General features: G+C 34.8%; 3 protein-coding genes across 6 annotated transcripts; all 3 read right to left on the reverse strand.

Moving 5' to 3' along the window:
• Window positions 1-678: 678 nt before the first annotated feature.
• LOC120073319 lies at window positions 679-6,762 on the reverse strand. Of its 4 annotated transcripts, none has more exons than XM_039026092.1 (8): window positions 6,488-6,761; window positions 4,515-6,072; window positions 3,747-4,433; window positions 3,577-3,660; window positions 3,419-3,494; window positions 2,966-3,282; window positions 1,918-2,132; window positions 679-1,468 (listed from the first exon to the last, which is right to left on the reverse strand). In XM_039026092.1, the coding sequence occupies exons 2-7, from the start codon at window positions 5,841-5,843 to the stop codon at window positions 1,923-1,925; spliced, it is 2,703 nt and encodes a 900-aa protein (XP_038882020.1). In that variant the 5' UTR covers window positions 5,844-6,072; window positions 6,488-6,761; the 3' UTR covers window positions 679-1,468; window positions 1,918-1,922. The 4 variants fall into 4 exon arrangements, 3 of the variants coding, with proteins under 3 accessions (XP_038882020.1, XP_038882041.1, XP_038882028.1); XR_005480738.1 differs by lacking the exon at window positions 679-1,468 and adding an exon at window positions 2,781-2,877 and having other exon boundaries at window positions 1,994-2,132; window positions 6,488-6,762; XM_039026100.1 differs by lacking the exon at window positions 679-1,468 and having other exon boundaries at window positions 1,989-2,877; window positions 6,488-6,762.
• Window positions 6,763-7,453: 691 nt separating this feature from the next.
• LOC120089301 lies at window positions 7,454-9,208 on the reverse strand. The gene has a single exon (XM_039046738.1). The coding sequence runs from the start codon at window positions 8,945-8,947 to the stop codon at window positions 8,237-8,239; it is 711 nt and encodes a 236-aa protein (XP_038902666.1). The 5' UTR covers window positions 8,948-9,208; the 3' UTR covers window positions 7,454-8,236.
• Window positions 9,209-11,538: 2,330 nt separating this feature from the next.
• On the reverse strand, window positions 11,539-16,142 carry LOC120073136 (50S ribosomal protein L3-2, mitochondrial). The gene is made up of 5 exons (XM_039025819.1): window positions 15,567-16,142; window positions 14,480-14,689; window positions 13,051-13,155; window positions 12,359-12,472; window positions 11,539-12,223 (listed from the first exon to the last, which is right to left on the reverse strand). Exons 1-5 carry the CDS (start codon window positions 15,936-15,938, stop codon window positions 12,050-12,052), a joined length of 975 nt encoding a protein of 324 aa, XP_038881747.1. The 5' UTR covers window positions 15,939-16,142; the 3' UTR covers window positions 11,539-12,049.
• Between the last annotated feature and the right edge of the window lie 1,633 nt (window positions 16,143-17,775).

Here is a 17,775-nt window from a genome sequence, read left to right on the forward strand (position 1 = left end):
AAGTCATTCCACATGACAAGATTCATTTTTGCTAATATCACTTGAATTTGACGTCAGTAAAAGGTAAAAAAAAAAAAACTCATTTTCAGAAAATAAGCCAAACCTCTTTTTTTTCCCTCAATTTGAATCATCCATACCCTCAAAAAAATATTAAATTTAAAAATTTAAAAAAAAAAATTAAAAAAAAAAAAAAAAAAAAAAAAAAAAAAGAGAGAGAGCAAAAGGCAATGAGTACAAAAAAACTAATGGAGTGTCGTAATGGATTCACCTGAAAACTTTTCCCTCTTGTGATTCTTGTCACATCAACATACTGTCCAGGAACAAAATGACAATCGCCAATTGTTGTACCCACTTACTTTAACAACAGCATAACATTAAAGTTTGAAAGATTTATAGGATTAAGCAATATATGAATAACCATGGTTTGAGCACATACAACAGCCTTACTATAATCCCATGAAAACAACAAATGAAGGAAACAGAAGTTGGAAACAAGAAAGAATATTGAACAGAGGATCAAGGATTCAATTGAATTCTATATTCTTCTCCATGGAAGTGAAAACAATTACAAGTATTATAAACAAATAATAAACTACCTACGCATTAACCTTAAAAATTTTCCTTAATCAATCCATCAAACCATTATGATCCTCCAATTTAAGAGGCATTATCCTAAAATGGGAGTGATTCTAAAATAGATTATATGAAAAGAGACTAATGCTCAAAATACAATGAACCGTAATAAACAAAATAAAACAAATACAACCAAATATGGCCATAACTAAACTAGAGAAATATTTAAAAGAAGTTCCGACAACAAATTGCTATGACCACATGTACAATGAATCCAAACAGCAATCTTTCACAAGCCACAAATTTCAGTCATTGATTAAATAATTCGACAATATAACTCAAGACTCTTCTTACAAATCGTACATGCCTTCGCTGGCGAGAGGCTAAAAAATCTGCCTATGTAGAAACTATATTTTGCTATGTTCAACAGCGCCCAACTCCTTATCTAGTGCAACAACTACTTTTTTCAAGATTGCTTCAGTCGGTTGATGGAAGTTCTTCACAGCCTTGAAATTGTTCGCCATTTCTCATTATGTTTGGGTTCTGCATCAACACATCACTTCAGTATGTTCTTCTGATTCTCATCAGTACCCTGCTGAAGTTCGAATTTGGAGTATAAAGCCCAAAAACCACTAAACACCGGAAGCAAGTGTTACTGGCCTGTTCAGCCAAGTTCTAGCTATGTCAACCTTCCTGTAATGCCAAAACAACTTGGCCACAGCAGCAATAAGGTGAGGATCGTAATAGCATTTTTTAAGGGCATCAATGCTCTTGGTTTTACTTTGTGGACGAGGTACCCATCTCTATTGAGGCTGCCCACAATTATGCCACTATTTGAACATTCTTGCAGTGCCTTGGCCATCAAAATATCAGCTTCTTTCTTATTTCCATATCCCTAAAAATTAATTAATCTAGGTCAAGTTTATGTACAAATGTTCGCAAAAGTAGAAATAAAATAACAGAATTTATTTTCTCAAATAGAAGAAGAGAGGGGAAGAAGAAGAAAAAGAAAAAGATCCTATTTCTACGTTTGTTGTTTCCAAGCATTATCTGAAACAGCATATGGATGAATATACACCATAATAGAATCTAGCTTACATGAACATGAACCCATGCATGGCTCAAATTGTGAAGGCATATATACAGTCAGAACACGAGGAGGAATTTGAGAACTGATAACTTTTAACAACTTTAAACTCAGTTGGATTTGAATGAGTATAACTTTGTATCATTACACAAGCAACCTAGGTAAGCTGACTTCGGTGATGGAGAACAAAGACAAAAATGCCAAGCCATAAAACAAGAAACCAACTCCAATTATCAGAGTCAGGTTAAGCTGCATACCTATTTTAGTCACTTAGCTCATTGTCATAGAACTTAACATCGGCATCATTGTCTGTGGAGGCGCCTCCGTTGGTGGGATTGACATCCAATGTGTCTACATCAGTCAAACCAACCAGTTGAAGGCAACCCTTCCGGCCCTCTGAAGTCCCTTCCTCATAGTCAATCAAATCATTCTCATATGCATCTAGTGGCTCCATTCCAGGACAAAGGATTTCCTGAGATATGCAAGTATGAATTTTCAACTCCAGAAGGATTCCAGAGAACATATTAAGAGGACGATTATATTGAAACTTCATACCACAGGCTATATATTACAGATCACATTATCCATGGAACTGAGACAGTCTATATGAAGTAACGACGATTTGCTGCTAAACTAGCTGATCTAACAATCATCCCACTCTCATATCTTGTTTGAGAACCCGTGTCTTTAAAAGAAAGGGCTTTTTCTGATGAGGCGTTCTTGATAAGGTGCACACTTTTTAAAACAGTGAAACTCACTCAACTATTCTAAAACATCTTTCCCAGATTTTTCTTTTCATCTGTCAAACCATGTATATCCAAGAACTATATCTATCCAGGTCTTCAAACTAATGGTTTTGAAATTTAATACTCGAACACAATGGGTAATCTGGTGGTATAGGCTGTAGATATTTGGAGATATCCCGTAACTTTTTGAATTTAGCCTCACACAAAAACTTAACTAAAAATCTATGTGGTCTCCTAAAGTATGCAAAGCTTCTCTGAGATCAGTGGGGTGCAGCTGTGATCAGAATGGAAGAAACAGATCTCCAATTACCTAGTTATTAAAAAACCAAAAACTAAAAAATTAAAAATAAAAATAAAAAATAACAGAAACGAACTTGGTCTTGTTCTTTTGGATTGGAGTCCTTTTCGGTAATTAGAGTGGATTCCTCAACAAAAAAACTGGCATTTGGAAGACGGAAGACCTGCCTTCCACTACACAAAGTTTGTGGAATGCAGTTCATTGTTTGTTGCTTGCATATAATGGAATCACTTTGCAGGTATAGACAGTATGATCACATACCTCATCTTCTTGAATGCCTTGTTTTTGGGGTTCCACAAACCATTCATCCAATAAGTGTTCCATAAGAATATGATCAAGAGAAACAGACGCATTAGATTGCTTTCTTAGTTGGCGTTCTCGAAGTCTCAGGTTGTAGTGAACATACAACAAATCAGCCATTTTTCTCTGAGACAAAGTATTGTGCCCTTGACTGTGTTCCTTAGAGAACGGGGTCCAGTTGTGTTCACAACACAAAGATGAACATGTCTGACTCAGTATACGAACGGCTATTTGTTGCAGTTCTAAGCAACTGATTCCATGTTGTTGCCACCATGCAGCTATTAAAGTAAATGGAATTGATGACTACAATTAAACAATATTAAAGAAATGGGGTTGTATATTACCTTGCTTACACCATGCAAGTTAACCAATAACAAGGGATATTTAATACTGATGGATAATGCTGACACATACCTGGATCAAGCTCTGTTCTTGTACTAATAGCCAGCTCAGTTCCAAAATCGGACTTCGCTGAATTATAGTCAGAAATCTGGGACATCCAATATCAAAGTAGTGAAGATTAAACAGAAACAGGGACAATCAACAGGCTCACAAAATAACCCATCCATTACCTGCATAGATGCAGAAATCCTTCTGGAACTGTCAGACTCTAGTCGGACTATGCATTCATTAAGTCCACGAACCACCTCCGAATGCTGCACAAACAAAGGAAATATAGCTGAGAAAAGAGACCAATAGACCATCATGATTATGCATCACCAACAGAAAGTTATTTTCATACCGCCACAAAATCAGGACGATATCTGTATGATGGGTTCAAGAAAAAAGCAGCCATGTGTAAAGGGTGGCAAAATAAAGAATTCCAGTTGCTATCTATCACATTCCAGAATGGTCCATATTTCCTGGCATCATCACCATGAACGGATTGTATAGCAAACTTGGCTCTGTACATATCATTATATATGGATGAAATTGACAAGTTTTGAACAGAATCGACTTTTTGAAGAACTTGCAATACTGGTTCCACAGATTTACAAACATATTGCACCTTCTTCCAAAATGAAGGATTTAATACAATCATCTCTACTTCTTGTCCCTCACCAGTTTTAGAAAACCTGCTAGAAGTCCACTCATTGGAGACAAACATTCTCCGTAAACTAGCTCTGTGGTCCAGCAGGCACTGCAAAGTAGTAAAGGTTGAGGCATTCCGAGTAACTGCAGGTCTCAGAAGTTCCAACCCCTGGGTGAACTCGTTCTTCATGAAATTTAACAACCAGCTCCGATTGTAAATAAACTTGGTAATTTTTTGGCACTTTTCAATGCAGTCTTCCACGGATCTCAATTTCAAAAAATCTTCAAGCATGTGATCAATGCAATAGGTCGCACATGGGGTCCAGAATAAATTTCTTCTCTTCTCCTCAAGCATTTTTCCAGCAGCTTTATAATTGGGAGTATTCTCCGTGATTACCTAAGGGGAAAAAACGATTAGCTGCAAGGACATGGGCAATTTAGATTAGAAACTACTAGATGATTGCAGCAAAGGTACTACCTGCACCACATTTTCCTCTCCAATTTCATCTACCACTCCATCAAGAACTCTAAACAAGTTTGAAGGGTCATCTATTATTCCCGTGGCATCAACTGACGAGACAAAGTAAACACCACGGGGACAAGAAACCAAAAAGTTCATGAACGTCCTACAATCTGAATCCTTCCAATTGTCTACCAAAATGGAACAACCAGTAACTGCCCAGGAGGCCTTCAACTCAACCAGGTAAGATTTAATGGTTGCAACTTCCTCCTGTAATAACCGACCAGATATCAGTTGACATGAAGGGCCAACCAAGCCTGATCCATATTGACCAACTGCCTCCAACATCTTATGAAAGTAAACAGAATTTGCAGATTGAAAAGGAATTCCTGCATAGCAAAAGAATTTGCAAATTGCAGACATTACTTCTTTCCGTGACCTCCTATTGCCTCCTCTTTTTACTAAAGCCTGTTTGTGCACCTGTTCAGTTTGTCTTTTAGTGGTTTTCAGAAAAACAGAATCTAACCTTGATCTTTTAACTGACGGTTCAGATCCACCACCAGGGGACATTCCCCTGAAAGTACTTCTCAAATCTTTGCTCAATCTTTTGTCACCATCGATAAACCTTTCCTTGCTAATATGATGCAGGGATTCCTCTTTCTCATCTTCTTCTTCTTCATTATCCGATTGCATAAAATAAGCCGATATCTCATTGGCATCAGTCTGTACATGTCTCCTACCAGTTCGATGCCATTTCATATTCTCTTTGATCTTAAGATACACTTCCTCAGGAGCATGTTTACAAGGAGCTACCTCTCCAGGAATTCTGGCTAGATGTTGTTTAAACCTATTAATACCTCCACTGACTATCTTTTCACAGTAGTTGCACTTTACCTTCTTCTTCCTTTCATCTTGAGCCACACCATGTTCCCATCCAGGATCGACATATCTTAATGACCTTAGAGGAGTCATGTTAGCACCAACATTCCTGTTTCCCATCAGTTGCCTTCCTCTATTTCTATAAGCCACATGTAAACCATCTTCTTCATCATCATTGGAATGGAAGTTCAAATACGATTGTTCATCATCTTCAGATTGCCTTGGTTTCTTATTGGAACGACAACCTTCCAGGTTTTCTCTCATTCTCAAATATACTTCCTCCGGAGCCTTGTCGCAATAAGTAACTTCCCCCGAAACTCGAGCTAAATGTTGCTTCAATCTATATATGCCACCACTTACTATTTTCCCGCAGTAATTGCATTTAACCTTCTTCTTCTTTTCATCTTGAGCAACTCCATGTTCCCAACCCGGATCAACAAATCCAGAGGAGCGAATAGGGGCCATCATTGCTACAGCACTAGGGTCCAACTGAGCTCAAGTATAATGGACATCCGTTTAGAGATCGGTTAGCACATATTTTGAAGCACTTGTCACCACCAGTGAACTCCGGTTACAATTTGATTTCAATAGCTGCTTGATCAATAAAAAGGCGCCTAAAGCATAGAGTCAGAGAAATTTATGGTAACACCAATTAGACTATTCAATCTTCATTTCTTTTCTTCTTGACTATCAATACCTATTCAAAAAAAAAAAAAATCCAGATATTGTCATTTGCTTAAACAAAGAAACATGCAAATCAAGAGTATGAAGAGAGAAGCAATCTTCATAAACAAGAAGTTTGAACTTTGGAGGTATTGTAAACACAGCTAGACCTGAGATAAACAGAATATTAATCAACTTGATCAGCTCCAGCACCACACATAAAATAGCTATGTTATAAGCAAAGAACAAAGAGACTACAGTTCACTAAAATCAAGAGAGAAAAGCTTGTTAGTACCCATCAACGGGATAACAACTGATAACAGTTTAGGAATTTCAGCAAACAAGTGATACACAGAAAACAGAAAATCTAAACACCATAAACAGAATAACAACTGAAAACGATCATATGTAATTAACATATTCATTGTAACGATAAACAAGAACCGTACAGTCTTTAAATGGCTTGAATGTGAATGAATTCCGAGCCTTTTCAGAACCTTTCCGGTGATTTCACAGGCATTCTGATTTCATCGACATTCACAATCTTTGTTTACTTTCTGATAATTGAAAGATGAATTTGATTTCAAGCTAAAAGGGTAGAGAGAGAGAGAGAGGAGAGAGAGGAGTTTGACGAAGGGCTGGTCGGATCGCTGGTGGAATCGTGAGTCGCGAGTAGATACGTCTGGGTGAGATGGGTTCAACTCGACTCTCTAGGGCTTCTATATTAGCTTTTTTTTTTCTTTTCTTTTCTCTTCTTCTTCTTTTTTTTTTTTTTTTTTTTGAAAAAGATCAATTTAGACCTAAATTTTTAATTTCATCCATTTTCACGAGTTTTGCAATTTTAATTTTTGGCTCAATTTTCACCAATACACTTAATTATTAAAAAAATGTGAAAATCTTCATAAATTTATTTTAAAAATTTATGTTAAATTAAAACTTTGATCTAGATGGTAAAGAGAGTAAAAATTTAGTATAAACTAAATAGGTTAAATTCTAACTTTTCCTAAATCATATGGATCATCAAATTAATAATTTAACTAAATAATTATTCATTTATCAAATTTTATTATTTATCAAATGCACAAGATCATATTTTCTTTAACGATACATAGAGCAGAGGATTAAAATTGAACAAGAGCATAGAGGATTAAAATTGAACCATTCTTACCGTTCAAAATTAAAATTACACTAATTTTTTAAAGGTTAAGTTGAAAAAAAAATTCCTCGAGGTGAAAAGACCCCTTAATTAATTATAGTATATCCCCAAAAGGTAAAGTTCTTTTTTGGTTGTCAAGGAAAAAAAAGAGGTTCTTTTTTTGGACACAATTATTAGTGGAGAGGAAATTCAGAGAGTCATTTTTCTATTAATTAAAAATAATAATAATAAAAAGAGAGAGAAACCGATGAGTCAACTCGGTTTCCTCGAAGCGAGTCGAGTCGAGCGGACTCGGTCAAATCATCTGAACCAAACTTAGCGAAATGGTAACGCAGAACTTCACTGCAGAACCAAACTTTATTGGTTGAATGCACGAGAAATTGAAAATGGCAGTTTTGTAGAGACAACGAAGAAGGGGAAATAGTCAATTTTACGAGACAAAAACCAGCAAAATCTGCCGCCGCGATCTCCGCCAGCATCTTGATATGACCACCGCTCCGCCAGAACTGGCATTTTGAATATCAATGGGAACGAATGGGGATTCTAGTAGCTCAAAGGCGGCAACAATGGCGTCCACACCCATAAAAGCTATGAGATTCTAACAAAAAATGGTCGACAGAAGAGAGAACAGAATGAAGAAGAAGCTGAGAACCATATGTAAAGCAAACTCAAAAGAGACAAAACAGAAACACAAATGATAAAATAAAGAATTGGAATCAATAGAGAGGCAGAACAAGCTGCTGCAACATTCTCAATAGAACTTCAATAAGGTGAAGATCTCCCAAAAGGGTTAAGCAAAAGATGTTGAAAATTTGAAATGTACATGGAAATTCATTCAGATTTCCCTCAATTGATTGTTCTTGGCATCCATGGATATAGAAAGAAAAAAAAAACATTACTACATTGATCCAGAAGCTTTCCATGGATGGTTTAATAGTACCTCAACGCTCTGTATTCTACTGAATCTTTGAGATACTCAATTGAATGAGATAGTTGAACAAGATCACTCTCTACAGTTAGTTGCCTTAAGCAGCTACCTTCGCTATGGAGTCCGATTCCCCTTCATACGATTAAAAATGGATGTTACCTCTTTCTCCTGTAGCTTGGAATCTTCTTCTTCAACCGTCCTCTCACCAGCAACAGCATCTCCATTAGTTTTAGCATATCCATTTCTGTCCTTCTCCTGAAGCACAAGATAAGCAAGCCGTTCCAATGCAAGAGTAGCTTGTTTCTTCGCAAAGGCAGCGTTCTTGATCTTCATCTCCGCTACAGCCCTAGCGTCAAGAGCTGCTCTCCGCATGGATTGAGCGGAGACACGAGCCGCAGCGACAATCGCTTTGGCTGATTTAGCATCAACGTTTCTCCTGGCCAAAAAGGCGACAGTGGACTCCGATTGACAAAGGCCGCCGGAGTCAAAGCCATCGAAGAAAGCAAAACAAGGATCGGAGCAAAGAGGGCACAGGAAGGTAGATGAAAATCGAAAGGAAGCGCAAGAGAGATGAGAGATTGAAGGGCATCTGAAGCACATAACTCGCTGATGAGACGGCGGAGGAGTCGAATCGTCGTAAACATCGAAGCAAAGAGGACAGAAACGAGAGAGATTGTGCTTGAGGACGCAATTGGTACAGAGACGACGGAAGGACGCTTTGAGACGTACATTGTGGAGGATCCAACAGGCGGATTGAGAGATGCCGCATTCTTGGCAGTGAGAAACGGAATTGGATTGAAGATGGTTGCAGTGTGAGCGATTCATCGGAGGAACAGCAACAGCAGCAGCATTCGCCGGAACAGAAACCCTAGAATGGGAAGCGGAGAGAGAGAAACCGATGGAAGGGAGGGAGCGGCTCTGAAGCTTGAAAAAGAGAGAGAGAGAGAGCTTGAAAGGAAGTTTAAGAAGAAGAAAAATGGAGGAACGGAGATTGGGCTGAAGAAGGAGGAGGAGGAGTATGGCTATGGCGATTTGGCTCTCTTTCTTTGAATTTTGAACTCAATCTGCAGAAGAGTAACGTCTTCTATCAATTTATCTTTTATTTTCTCATAAATTTGTTTAACTATATTTTTTTATTTTCAAAAAATGAATATAAGTTTGTTCATGGGTTGTTCTCTAATAGTAAAATTAATCAAATATTTAAACAGATATTGATAGATGTATATCAATGTCGTATTCTTTTCATTTAAAATAATTTTTCATTGTTTATCCTATATTCAATTTTTTAATTTTTAAAATTTTTAATTAGCCCTATATTCAATTAACCTTATTTATTCAATTTTTTATTTCTTAAAATTTTTAATTTGAAAAATATTTCTCTCATTCAAATTTCAACAAACCTTATGAATGCATTCTTCTTAACATCGGTTTGGAAGTTGAATGCGGATGTAATTTGGCTATTTAACCATTGAGAGATTTGGATTTGATGCTTCGTTAAAATCTTGACAATGTTGTAGAGACCAATTTCAACTGACTTGTTCGGAGGTGATGAAGCTTCCCGATGAGGAAGCGATAGATCTTAGAGGCTGGGTCCAAAGTATAAGACTCTATGCTTATTTCCTTAATTCATACTCATACGGTGTCTAAACCGTTGCCTAATCAAACTTCTGTCTCTTATTCTTTTTCTTTTACCTTGAATGATTCTTTATTTGTGACTCATGAGGTTGTTCTTTAGTCTCTTTTAATGTTTCTATTTTCTTGAAAAAAATGTTGAGATTTTTGTATCTTAATTACCAAGTGGCATGTTGAAATATAACAACTTTATTTTTCCACATCAACTTAATCTTTCACTATACACTTTTTTAAGATTTAAATTTTATATTCATCTTAATATCATAACGTTTCGAACCTCCCAACGATAAAGACAATAAGTTGAATATACTCATTTTGGCATTAAAACTTTTATGCTATTTAACAAAAAAAAAAAAAAATCACAGGCAGAGTAATCTTATTTGTATTTTAAAATATTGAAATGATATAATATATAAAAGTTAATGCAATCAAGGTCAAATTGATTAGGGGTGTTCACGGTTCGGTTCAGTTTGAGACTTAAACTAAACTGAACCACAAATTTTAAAAATGTACTTTCTGGACCCGAACCGTGTTCGGTACAGTTTCAATGTTTTCTTTTTTTGTTTTTTTTAAAAAAAACTTTTTGATGTCTTTCCATAGTTTCTAAATTATATTCGGTTTGATTTTACCACTTTTGTTAGTTTTTATTGCTTTTTCATATTTTTAAATTATATATATATATATATATACTGTCTCTTATACACATCTAGATGTGTATAAGAGACAGTATATATTGTTTTTAATAAATTTATTAAAAAACCGATCCGGTTTGATTTGGTTTCAAATCAATTTCAACATTGAAACCGAACCAAACCGCAATAATTTGATTTGAAAGTATATCAAACCGAAACAAACCACATTAATTCAATTTCGATTCAGTTTTAGCGATTTCAATGAACGCCCATAAAATTGACTACTTCAAAAATTATAAAAAAGAAAAGGAAAAAGATCAAATTTCCAGCCACACTAATTAATAACTCTCAATCACACTAATTAATAACCATTTACACAAAATAATAAAATTCAACCATTTCTAATAGAGATTAATAGAAATCTATCACTATCTATTAGAAACTAATAAAAGTCTATCATTAATACCACTAATAGAATTTTGTTCCACTGCCGATTTTCTTTTTCTTTTTCTTTTTTTTTGGTTGTTTTTGTAAATGGTTTAAAATTTTTCCTATCCGTGAAAATTACACTCAAAATTATTAAAATTATTTCTCATAAAAGTATAATTATCTTAAATATGTTCTCAAAGAAAAATACATCTTAAATATGCATATTAAAATTGCAATTCGTAATTCTAAAAATAAAAAATAAATTTAAAATAAATTATTTTAAAAAAAAAAACCGCAATTCGTAAAATGTATAATTATCTAAATATGTTTTTACCAGATTTAAACATTCACATCGTAAAAAAATTTTAAAAAGTTACTTTTATATAAACTTTTATATTATTTAAAGATCATGTAAATAATTATAACATCTTCTAAAACAAAATAAATGGTAACAATCCCAATGTTGTATAAATAACATGCTCTATTATTTTTACAACCATTTCAATTTCCATCCTTTATTTTTGGAGAAATATATATTTGGTAGCAGTCAAATACAAAAGTAATTTTTGGAACAAAATTCCAAAGTCTATGGTAAAATTAAAAAATATTTTGTGTATTTTTAACCTTAAAATTAAAACAAAACCCAACTAAACCATTCAAAACTTAAAAAGCAAACCAAAACCTTGACTTTGGTCAGAAGATTGAATCCCTCGACCACACATCTTTGAACAGGAGTCAAACATTGTTTATAGAACCGATCACAATTCCAAATTCTAAATGCAAAGGAATTACATTACAAATAATAAAAGGAAAAAGGAGGTTAGGCACTTCAGCCCAAAAGAGGAGAAATTTCTAACACTATTGGCAGAGCCATGAACAATCTCTTCTTCTAAGTTCACATAAAACATTAACTTCAACTCCCAAAATAAATCATATGATCACTCAACAAAAAATTCTCAATAATCATAGCTTCTTTTTTTTTTTTTCTACTCTTTATTTCGAAATGGTCTTTTCCGGTACAGGTTTGAGATGGTGAGAAAAATTTTAAAAAGAAAAAAGTAACAATAGATTACCATCTCATTAGGAGATCGGATCACCTCGTACAGATCCTCTGACTGCATTTCTAATGAATTGACTTCTCATAAGGGTTGTCAATAAGCGTACCTGCAAACACCATCAATAGAAGAAAAAAGCAGAGCAAATACCACAACTTGCTCTGAAGGGCAACTCCTAATCAATCTCCAACCATAAATGGATCTACTTCTCCAAGATCAGCAACAAGAGGTTCCAAATTCTCCATGTCCTCGTCATCGGTTGCAAAGTACGTTGGGAACGGAAGGATTGACTTATTGAGTTTCTTGTAGAAGGCATCCTTTATAAATACAAAGTTTCCTTCGGCACCGGGGACCTAAAAAAAGGTGGAGTTGTGCGCAGCAAAAACCTCAGGCCATGATGTCCGAGTATATGATATTTATGTATATAACAAGGACTCTAGTATAGGATCAGATCAAGAGTTTGAAATTTGGTTTTAGAAGAAACTTACTTGTCCTCTCACCCATATCAAGTTTCTTGCAGGATCAATTTTGTATATCCACACATTTTTTACAGTTCTCTGCTTTCCACCCATTCGCCCAGCCATCTTTCTACCTTTGAAGACCTGCAAAATAAGCATGTGTTTCTCGCTATCATAAATTACATGGAATACAATGAAAACAGACTAGAACTCGCCATCAACAGATCATAAAAAGATATTACACACTTTGGAACTTGCTTTTTTCTGTATTTAGAAACAGGAACAAGCTTCTAAAATTTGATACAAAAGTTTCCACGGTTCCATATGCAAAGCAAATCAGACAAAATTCAAAGTATTTTCTATTGAATCACGGAACTGTAGAAGATAAGGTCGATATGTGAAAGAGGATTCACAAGTATAAGCCTTTTCAAACTTCATAAACATTAAAGCTTCACCAAAAATAAGGCAACAACAAAAAGAACACTATTTTCAAGATTGTAAGCCATGAAAATTTCCACATGTTACTCGATATAATTCATTTCACAAGCAGAGTTAAATCTGTAAACTGTCCAGGGTGGAATTATCCGAGAATCAGAAGCGACCTAGTAGGCTACAGCATATACTATCTCAAATGTGAGTTCCAGGTAGCTCTAAAGTACAATTAAGAACCAAAACACCGCTCAATCGTAAAAATGAATACCACCATGGAAAGATAAACACACCTTTCCAGGAGCATCCCTCTGACCTGTAGAACCACCGCTTCTATGGGATAGTGATGCTCCATGGGACGCCGGCATTCCTTTAAAGTTATGCCTTTTCATCACTCCCTGAGCACAATTAGAAAAAGGATTAGCTATAAGAGATATCACTTCCATGGAAAAGATTTTATACCATTTACACAAGGTAACAGAACAATTTTGTTATATTGATTCTGGATCTCATGAAGAATTTTCAGGACACAAATATACAACTTGATATTAGCCAAATTAGCACGAACATGAAAGAAGACAAAAAAAAAGATCACAGCTCCACATAAATGATAAGCTACATACAGCTTTTGAAGGGGTTAGCTCCCTAATATATTTTTCTGTATACTTATATCTATGAATTTTGTTCTTTTTACTATTTTTGTCTCCAGGATGCACATAATCTAATTGAGAAATTGTTCATGTTATCTTATGATAACATACACATATATCTCGCTGTAACTTTGATGTGGACCATGCAGCAGGACAGGTAATTAAGCATGCAAGCCAATAAGCAAGTTTGATCATGTGAATAAATGACCACAACCCAAAGTAAGGATTGCAGTGATATAAATTGGAAGATGACAATGACAAACAAGCATACGTAACTTGTCCAATAGTTGTTTCTGCTAAAACTCTCATTTTAACTCTTCAATGGACATTTTAGAATTTGAAGTTTAGTTATTAGTGGCACACCGTGAGGTTGTTCAATTGAGTTTTGAAATAAAGATCTTTACTCTTGTGGTTTTAGCATTCTGTCATTTGGATGGTTGTTTTGCAAGATATGATCTCTTACAACTATATGTTCATTTCATGTAACTTGATACTTTAATTGGATTTGACTTGCTCCATAAGTTAAAGTTTGAGTTGTAAGTTGGACATCAAAGAAAGTTTTGGGTAATTAAACATAACAAGTCATACATCATCCGTAATGCTTGATGCAAAGACAAATAGATCATGTCCTTGATATCACATTATGCAGTGTTACCATTTAAAATAGCATATTTAAGAATCATTGGAAGAAATATCAGTACATACAGAATAATGTTGATGAACATAATTGACTAGAAACATCAATGCCAAGGAAGGAAGAAAAAAGGGACCGACAATGTTTTTTAAAACTCGCCACTAGTTTACAGTCATCATTTGTTGCAGTTCAATTTCATAAATTGCTCATTCAATTGCCATTGATGATTAACAGCATTTAATTGGTACTTTGACCTAAACTCAGAAGATACATACATTTATATGAGTTAATGTTCCCACAATAACAGTTAACTGTTTGAGTAATTTTGATACGTTACCGACTTAACCATAATAGCAAATATAAGGAATTGAATGAAAATAAAAAGGAAAAAAAGTTGTGAGTTCAAAAACTAATGGAGTAATGGTGCAATGAATTCACCTGAAAACCTTTCCCTCTACTTATTCCTGTCACATCAACATACTGTCCAGGAACAAAATGACGAACGCCAATTGCTGTACCAACTGGAAGAAGTGCATCTTCTGACACCGGGAACTCCCTCAGTTTCCTCTTCAATGGAACACCTTGAGCCCTAAAATGACCTACCTCAGGTTTTGTCAAATGCTTCGCCTTCTTCTGTCCACAGCCAATCTAACTAGCACCATACCGTAGCACCTTTAGTCAATAAATTCAAGTCGTAGGCAATAAAATATGTATGAACTGAAAAAGAAAAAAGAACCTCAAACATATGGTCTAATGGTAGAGACAATTGGTTGTTTTTTAGAAAGAGTGAAATCAACACCAGGTGTAAATTTTACCAACACTTAAAACTCTAATTGTCTTTCAAATTTAGTATTGGGTGGGTGAAAACCTTCCAAAGATTAGTGGGGATTGCCCATGAGCATGATACAAGGAGTCCAGCCATCAACCTCCATACCATAGTTATCAAAATTTAAAAAGTCACAAATGGTTATGTCTAGCTAAGTGTACGTATGGAAGTGATGACATGATAGGAGATGGTGAAATTCTGGTCCAAAACAACAATGTGCAGCTCAGTTCAATATAATAACAAAATCCATGGAAGAAACAATAGGTTCAAATCCCTCTGTCTCACATAAGAGAATATATATAACTAAGAAACCACATTTTCATTGAGAGAAGTGAAAGAATATATATAACTAAGAAACCACATTTTCATTGAGAGAAGTGAAAGAATATATAAAGCACCAACGAAAAAAGGGCCCAACAAGAACAGAGAGTTCGACCTTAAGTGACAAGGACGCCAGTCCAAAAGAACATCATTAGGCTAAAAATAGACTCCGCAACATCATTAAGCCAAAATCCCATTTCATTCCTGTTTCTTTTGCCCTACGACTGCGATAGAAACCAACATTACCAAGGCCAATGATGTTCGTTTTCTAGTTTTCAGTCGTGCTCCTAATTTCATCTAAGTAGCAACAATAACTAAAAATAACAATAAATACTCCACTTACGGAATGAAAATGAGAAGAAGAGAATTGAACAGTACCTGGAGGGCTGTGATACCCTCTTTCTCAATGGTCTTGACCTGAGACACAATATTATCATCAACCCAGAGCACAGTGATGGGTATCCTAGCTCCCCATTTATCCCACAGCGCCGTCATTCCACACTTGACGGCGATAACACCCGTCCGCTTCGAGTTTGGAGTCATAACACGAGGTTTAGCTTCAATAATCGAAGAAGATGGCAAAGACCCATCGCTGGCCTGGATCAAATCTTGGGTACTGAAAGCGCGGAAGAAATAGTAACAAGACGCATTTGTCCTTGAAGAAGAAGAAGAAGTAATTGTATGAGAAGCGCCGGAATTGATCGAGAGAAGACGAAAACGAGAAATGAGACCTCTGGATAAAGCCGACATGGTGAGAACCAATCGCAACAATTACGATATGAAATGGGGAAAAATCAAAGAGGAAGAAGAAGGATTTGATTCAGATTTTAGGGTTGATTTCGATCTCGGAGACTGAAATTTCATTATCTTTCTCTCTGTGTTATGCCATCGATGCAGTGTGATGGAGAGAGAGCGGCAGCAAGTGACAACTCGGGGTTTAGGGTTCTAAGAAAGCAAAATCAAAGACATTAAAAAAAATTATAATTTATAAATTTATAAATAAATAAAAAGTTAATAACCTTCCCGACGGATTATTTAGATAGAGGTTGTTTTGAAAGTTAATTGGGAAAAGAAGGTAGTTTCCAATTTATTTAGGGAAAACGGGTGATTTTTTTGTCTCCATCCGAGTGCGCCTCTTGAAGAGATGCACTTTGAAATATTTTTTTTTAGTCCCGTATATCGCATTTAAAAAAAATTAATAATAAATCGATCATTCGGGAATATTTTATTTAGTTTCTTTCTCCCGTACGCCGCATTAATCGCACACAATCGCTTAATAAACTATGCGATCGTTTAGTAATTATACACAATCGCACATAATCGCTTAGTAAATTATACACGATCGCACACAGTCATTTAGTAAATTACTATGTGATCGTTTAGTAATTATACACGATCGTTTGATGAGTCATTCGGGAATATTTTATTTAGTAAATTACTATGCGATCGTTTAGTAAATTATACACGATCACACACAATTGCTTAGTTTAAATTATCCACGATCGCTTAGTAATTTTAGCACAAACTTATCTAAACGATCGCTTAGTTATTTATTTGCTTAGTTAAATGTACAAGACCAATTGTATTCTACAAATTTAGCACAAATTTATCTGAACGAAAACTAAACGATCGCGTAACAGTTAGGTAAACGATCGTGGATAATTTATTAAGCGATTGTGTGCGATCGTGTATAATTACTAAACGATCGTATAGTTTACTAAGCGATTGTGTGCGATTAATGCGGCGTATGGGGGAAATAAACTAAATAAAATATTCCCAAATGACCAGCTTATTTTTTAAAAAATGTGAGTACGGGGCTTAAAAATAATAAAATATTCCAAAGTGCGTCTCTTAGAGGCGCACTCGGATGGGGACAAAAAACCACCTCTTTTCCCTAGAAACCACCCATTTTCCCGATTAACCTTCAAAACCACCCCTATAACCTCCTTCCTAGCCTTGTGGCATTTCCATTTTCTTCACGGAAAAAAATAAACAGATATATTAATTTGAATCATAAACTTTCGATTTCATTCATTTTAATCCTAATCTTACATAAGTATTGTAATTTTAACTTATTTCAGTTTTACTTAATTCATCAACTATTTTTTTATTAAAAATAAATAAAATTTTGAATTGTTTTTAGATATAGAAAATGAATCAAAATATTTTATAAATATAGTAAAATTTCATTGTCTATCTATGATAGATCACGAAAGACTATAATAGGATCAGATAGTAGTTTATTGTAGTCTATAACATATAGACGGTGATATTTTGCTACTATTTGTAAATATTTTCAACAATTTTATCATTTAAAATAATTTTCCTAAACTCTTTTTCATTAACTCATTAAATTCAATAAAATAAAGTTTTGCGAAAAATAAGTTTCACCAAGACACGAATTAATCATTAAATAATACTTTTAAATCACAAGTTTCAAGTATATATAGAGAGAGTTGTTATGTTATTTTCTCCGAATAAAAGTTATCAATTTCATATCGTATATGTTCTATAATTCATTAAATGTATAAGAGAAACTTTTTTTTTACTTCTTTTAACAATACTTGAAGTGGGAACTTATTAGATG

The sequence above is a fragment of the Benincasa hispida genome, chromosome 1, assembly GCF_009727055.1.
Source record: "Benincasa hispida cultivar B227 chromosome 1, ASM972705v1, whole genome shotgun sequence".
Taxonomy (NCBI): domain Eukaryota; kingdom Viridiplantae; phylum Streptophyta; class Magnoliopsida; order Cucurbitales; family Cucurbitaceae; genus Benincasa; species Benincasa hispida.

What these genes read in the sequence shown, in the direction of transcription:
- LOC120073136 (XM_039025819.1), bottom strand. Translation starts at nt 15,938, where the DNA reads ATGTCGGCTTTATCCAGAGGTCTCATTTCTCGTTTTCGTCTTCTCTCG. An exon ending in AGGGTATCACAGCCCTCCAG is followed by an intron (nt 14,690 to 15,566) that starts GTACTGTTCAAT and finishes GGTGCTAGTTAG; the next exon opens with ATTGGCTGTGGACAGAAGAA. An exon ending in GTAGAGGGAAAGGTTTTCAG is followed by an intron (nt 13,156 to 14,479) that starts GTGAATTCATTG and finishes AATTGTGCTCAG; the next exon opens with GGAGTGATGAAAAGGCATAA.
- LOC120089301 (XM_039046738.1), bottom strand. Translation starts at nt 8,947, where the DNA reads ATGAATCGCTCACACTGCAACCATCTTCAATCCAATTCCGTTTCTCAC.
- LOC120073319 (XM_039026092.1), bottom strand. Translation starts at nt 5,843, where the DNA reads ATGATGGCCCCTATTCGCTCCTCTGGATTTGTTGATCCGGGTTGGGAA. An exon ending in ATCGTCCTGATTTTGTGGCG is followed by an intron (nt 3,661 to 3,746) that starts GTATGAAAATAA and finishes TTGTTTGTGCAG; the next exon opens with CATTCGGAGGTGGTTCGTGG. An exon ending in AAGAACAGAGCTTGATCCAG is followed by an intron (nt 3,283 to 3,418) that starts GTATGTGTCAGC and finishes TTACTTTAATAG; the next exon opens with CTGCATGGTGGCAACAACAT.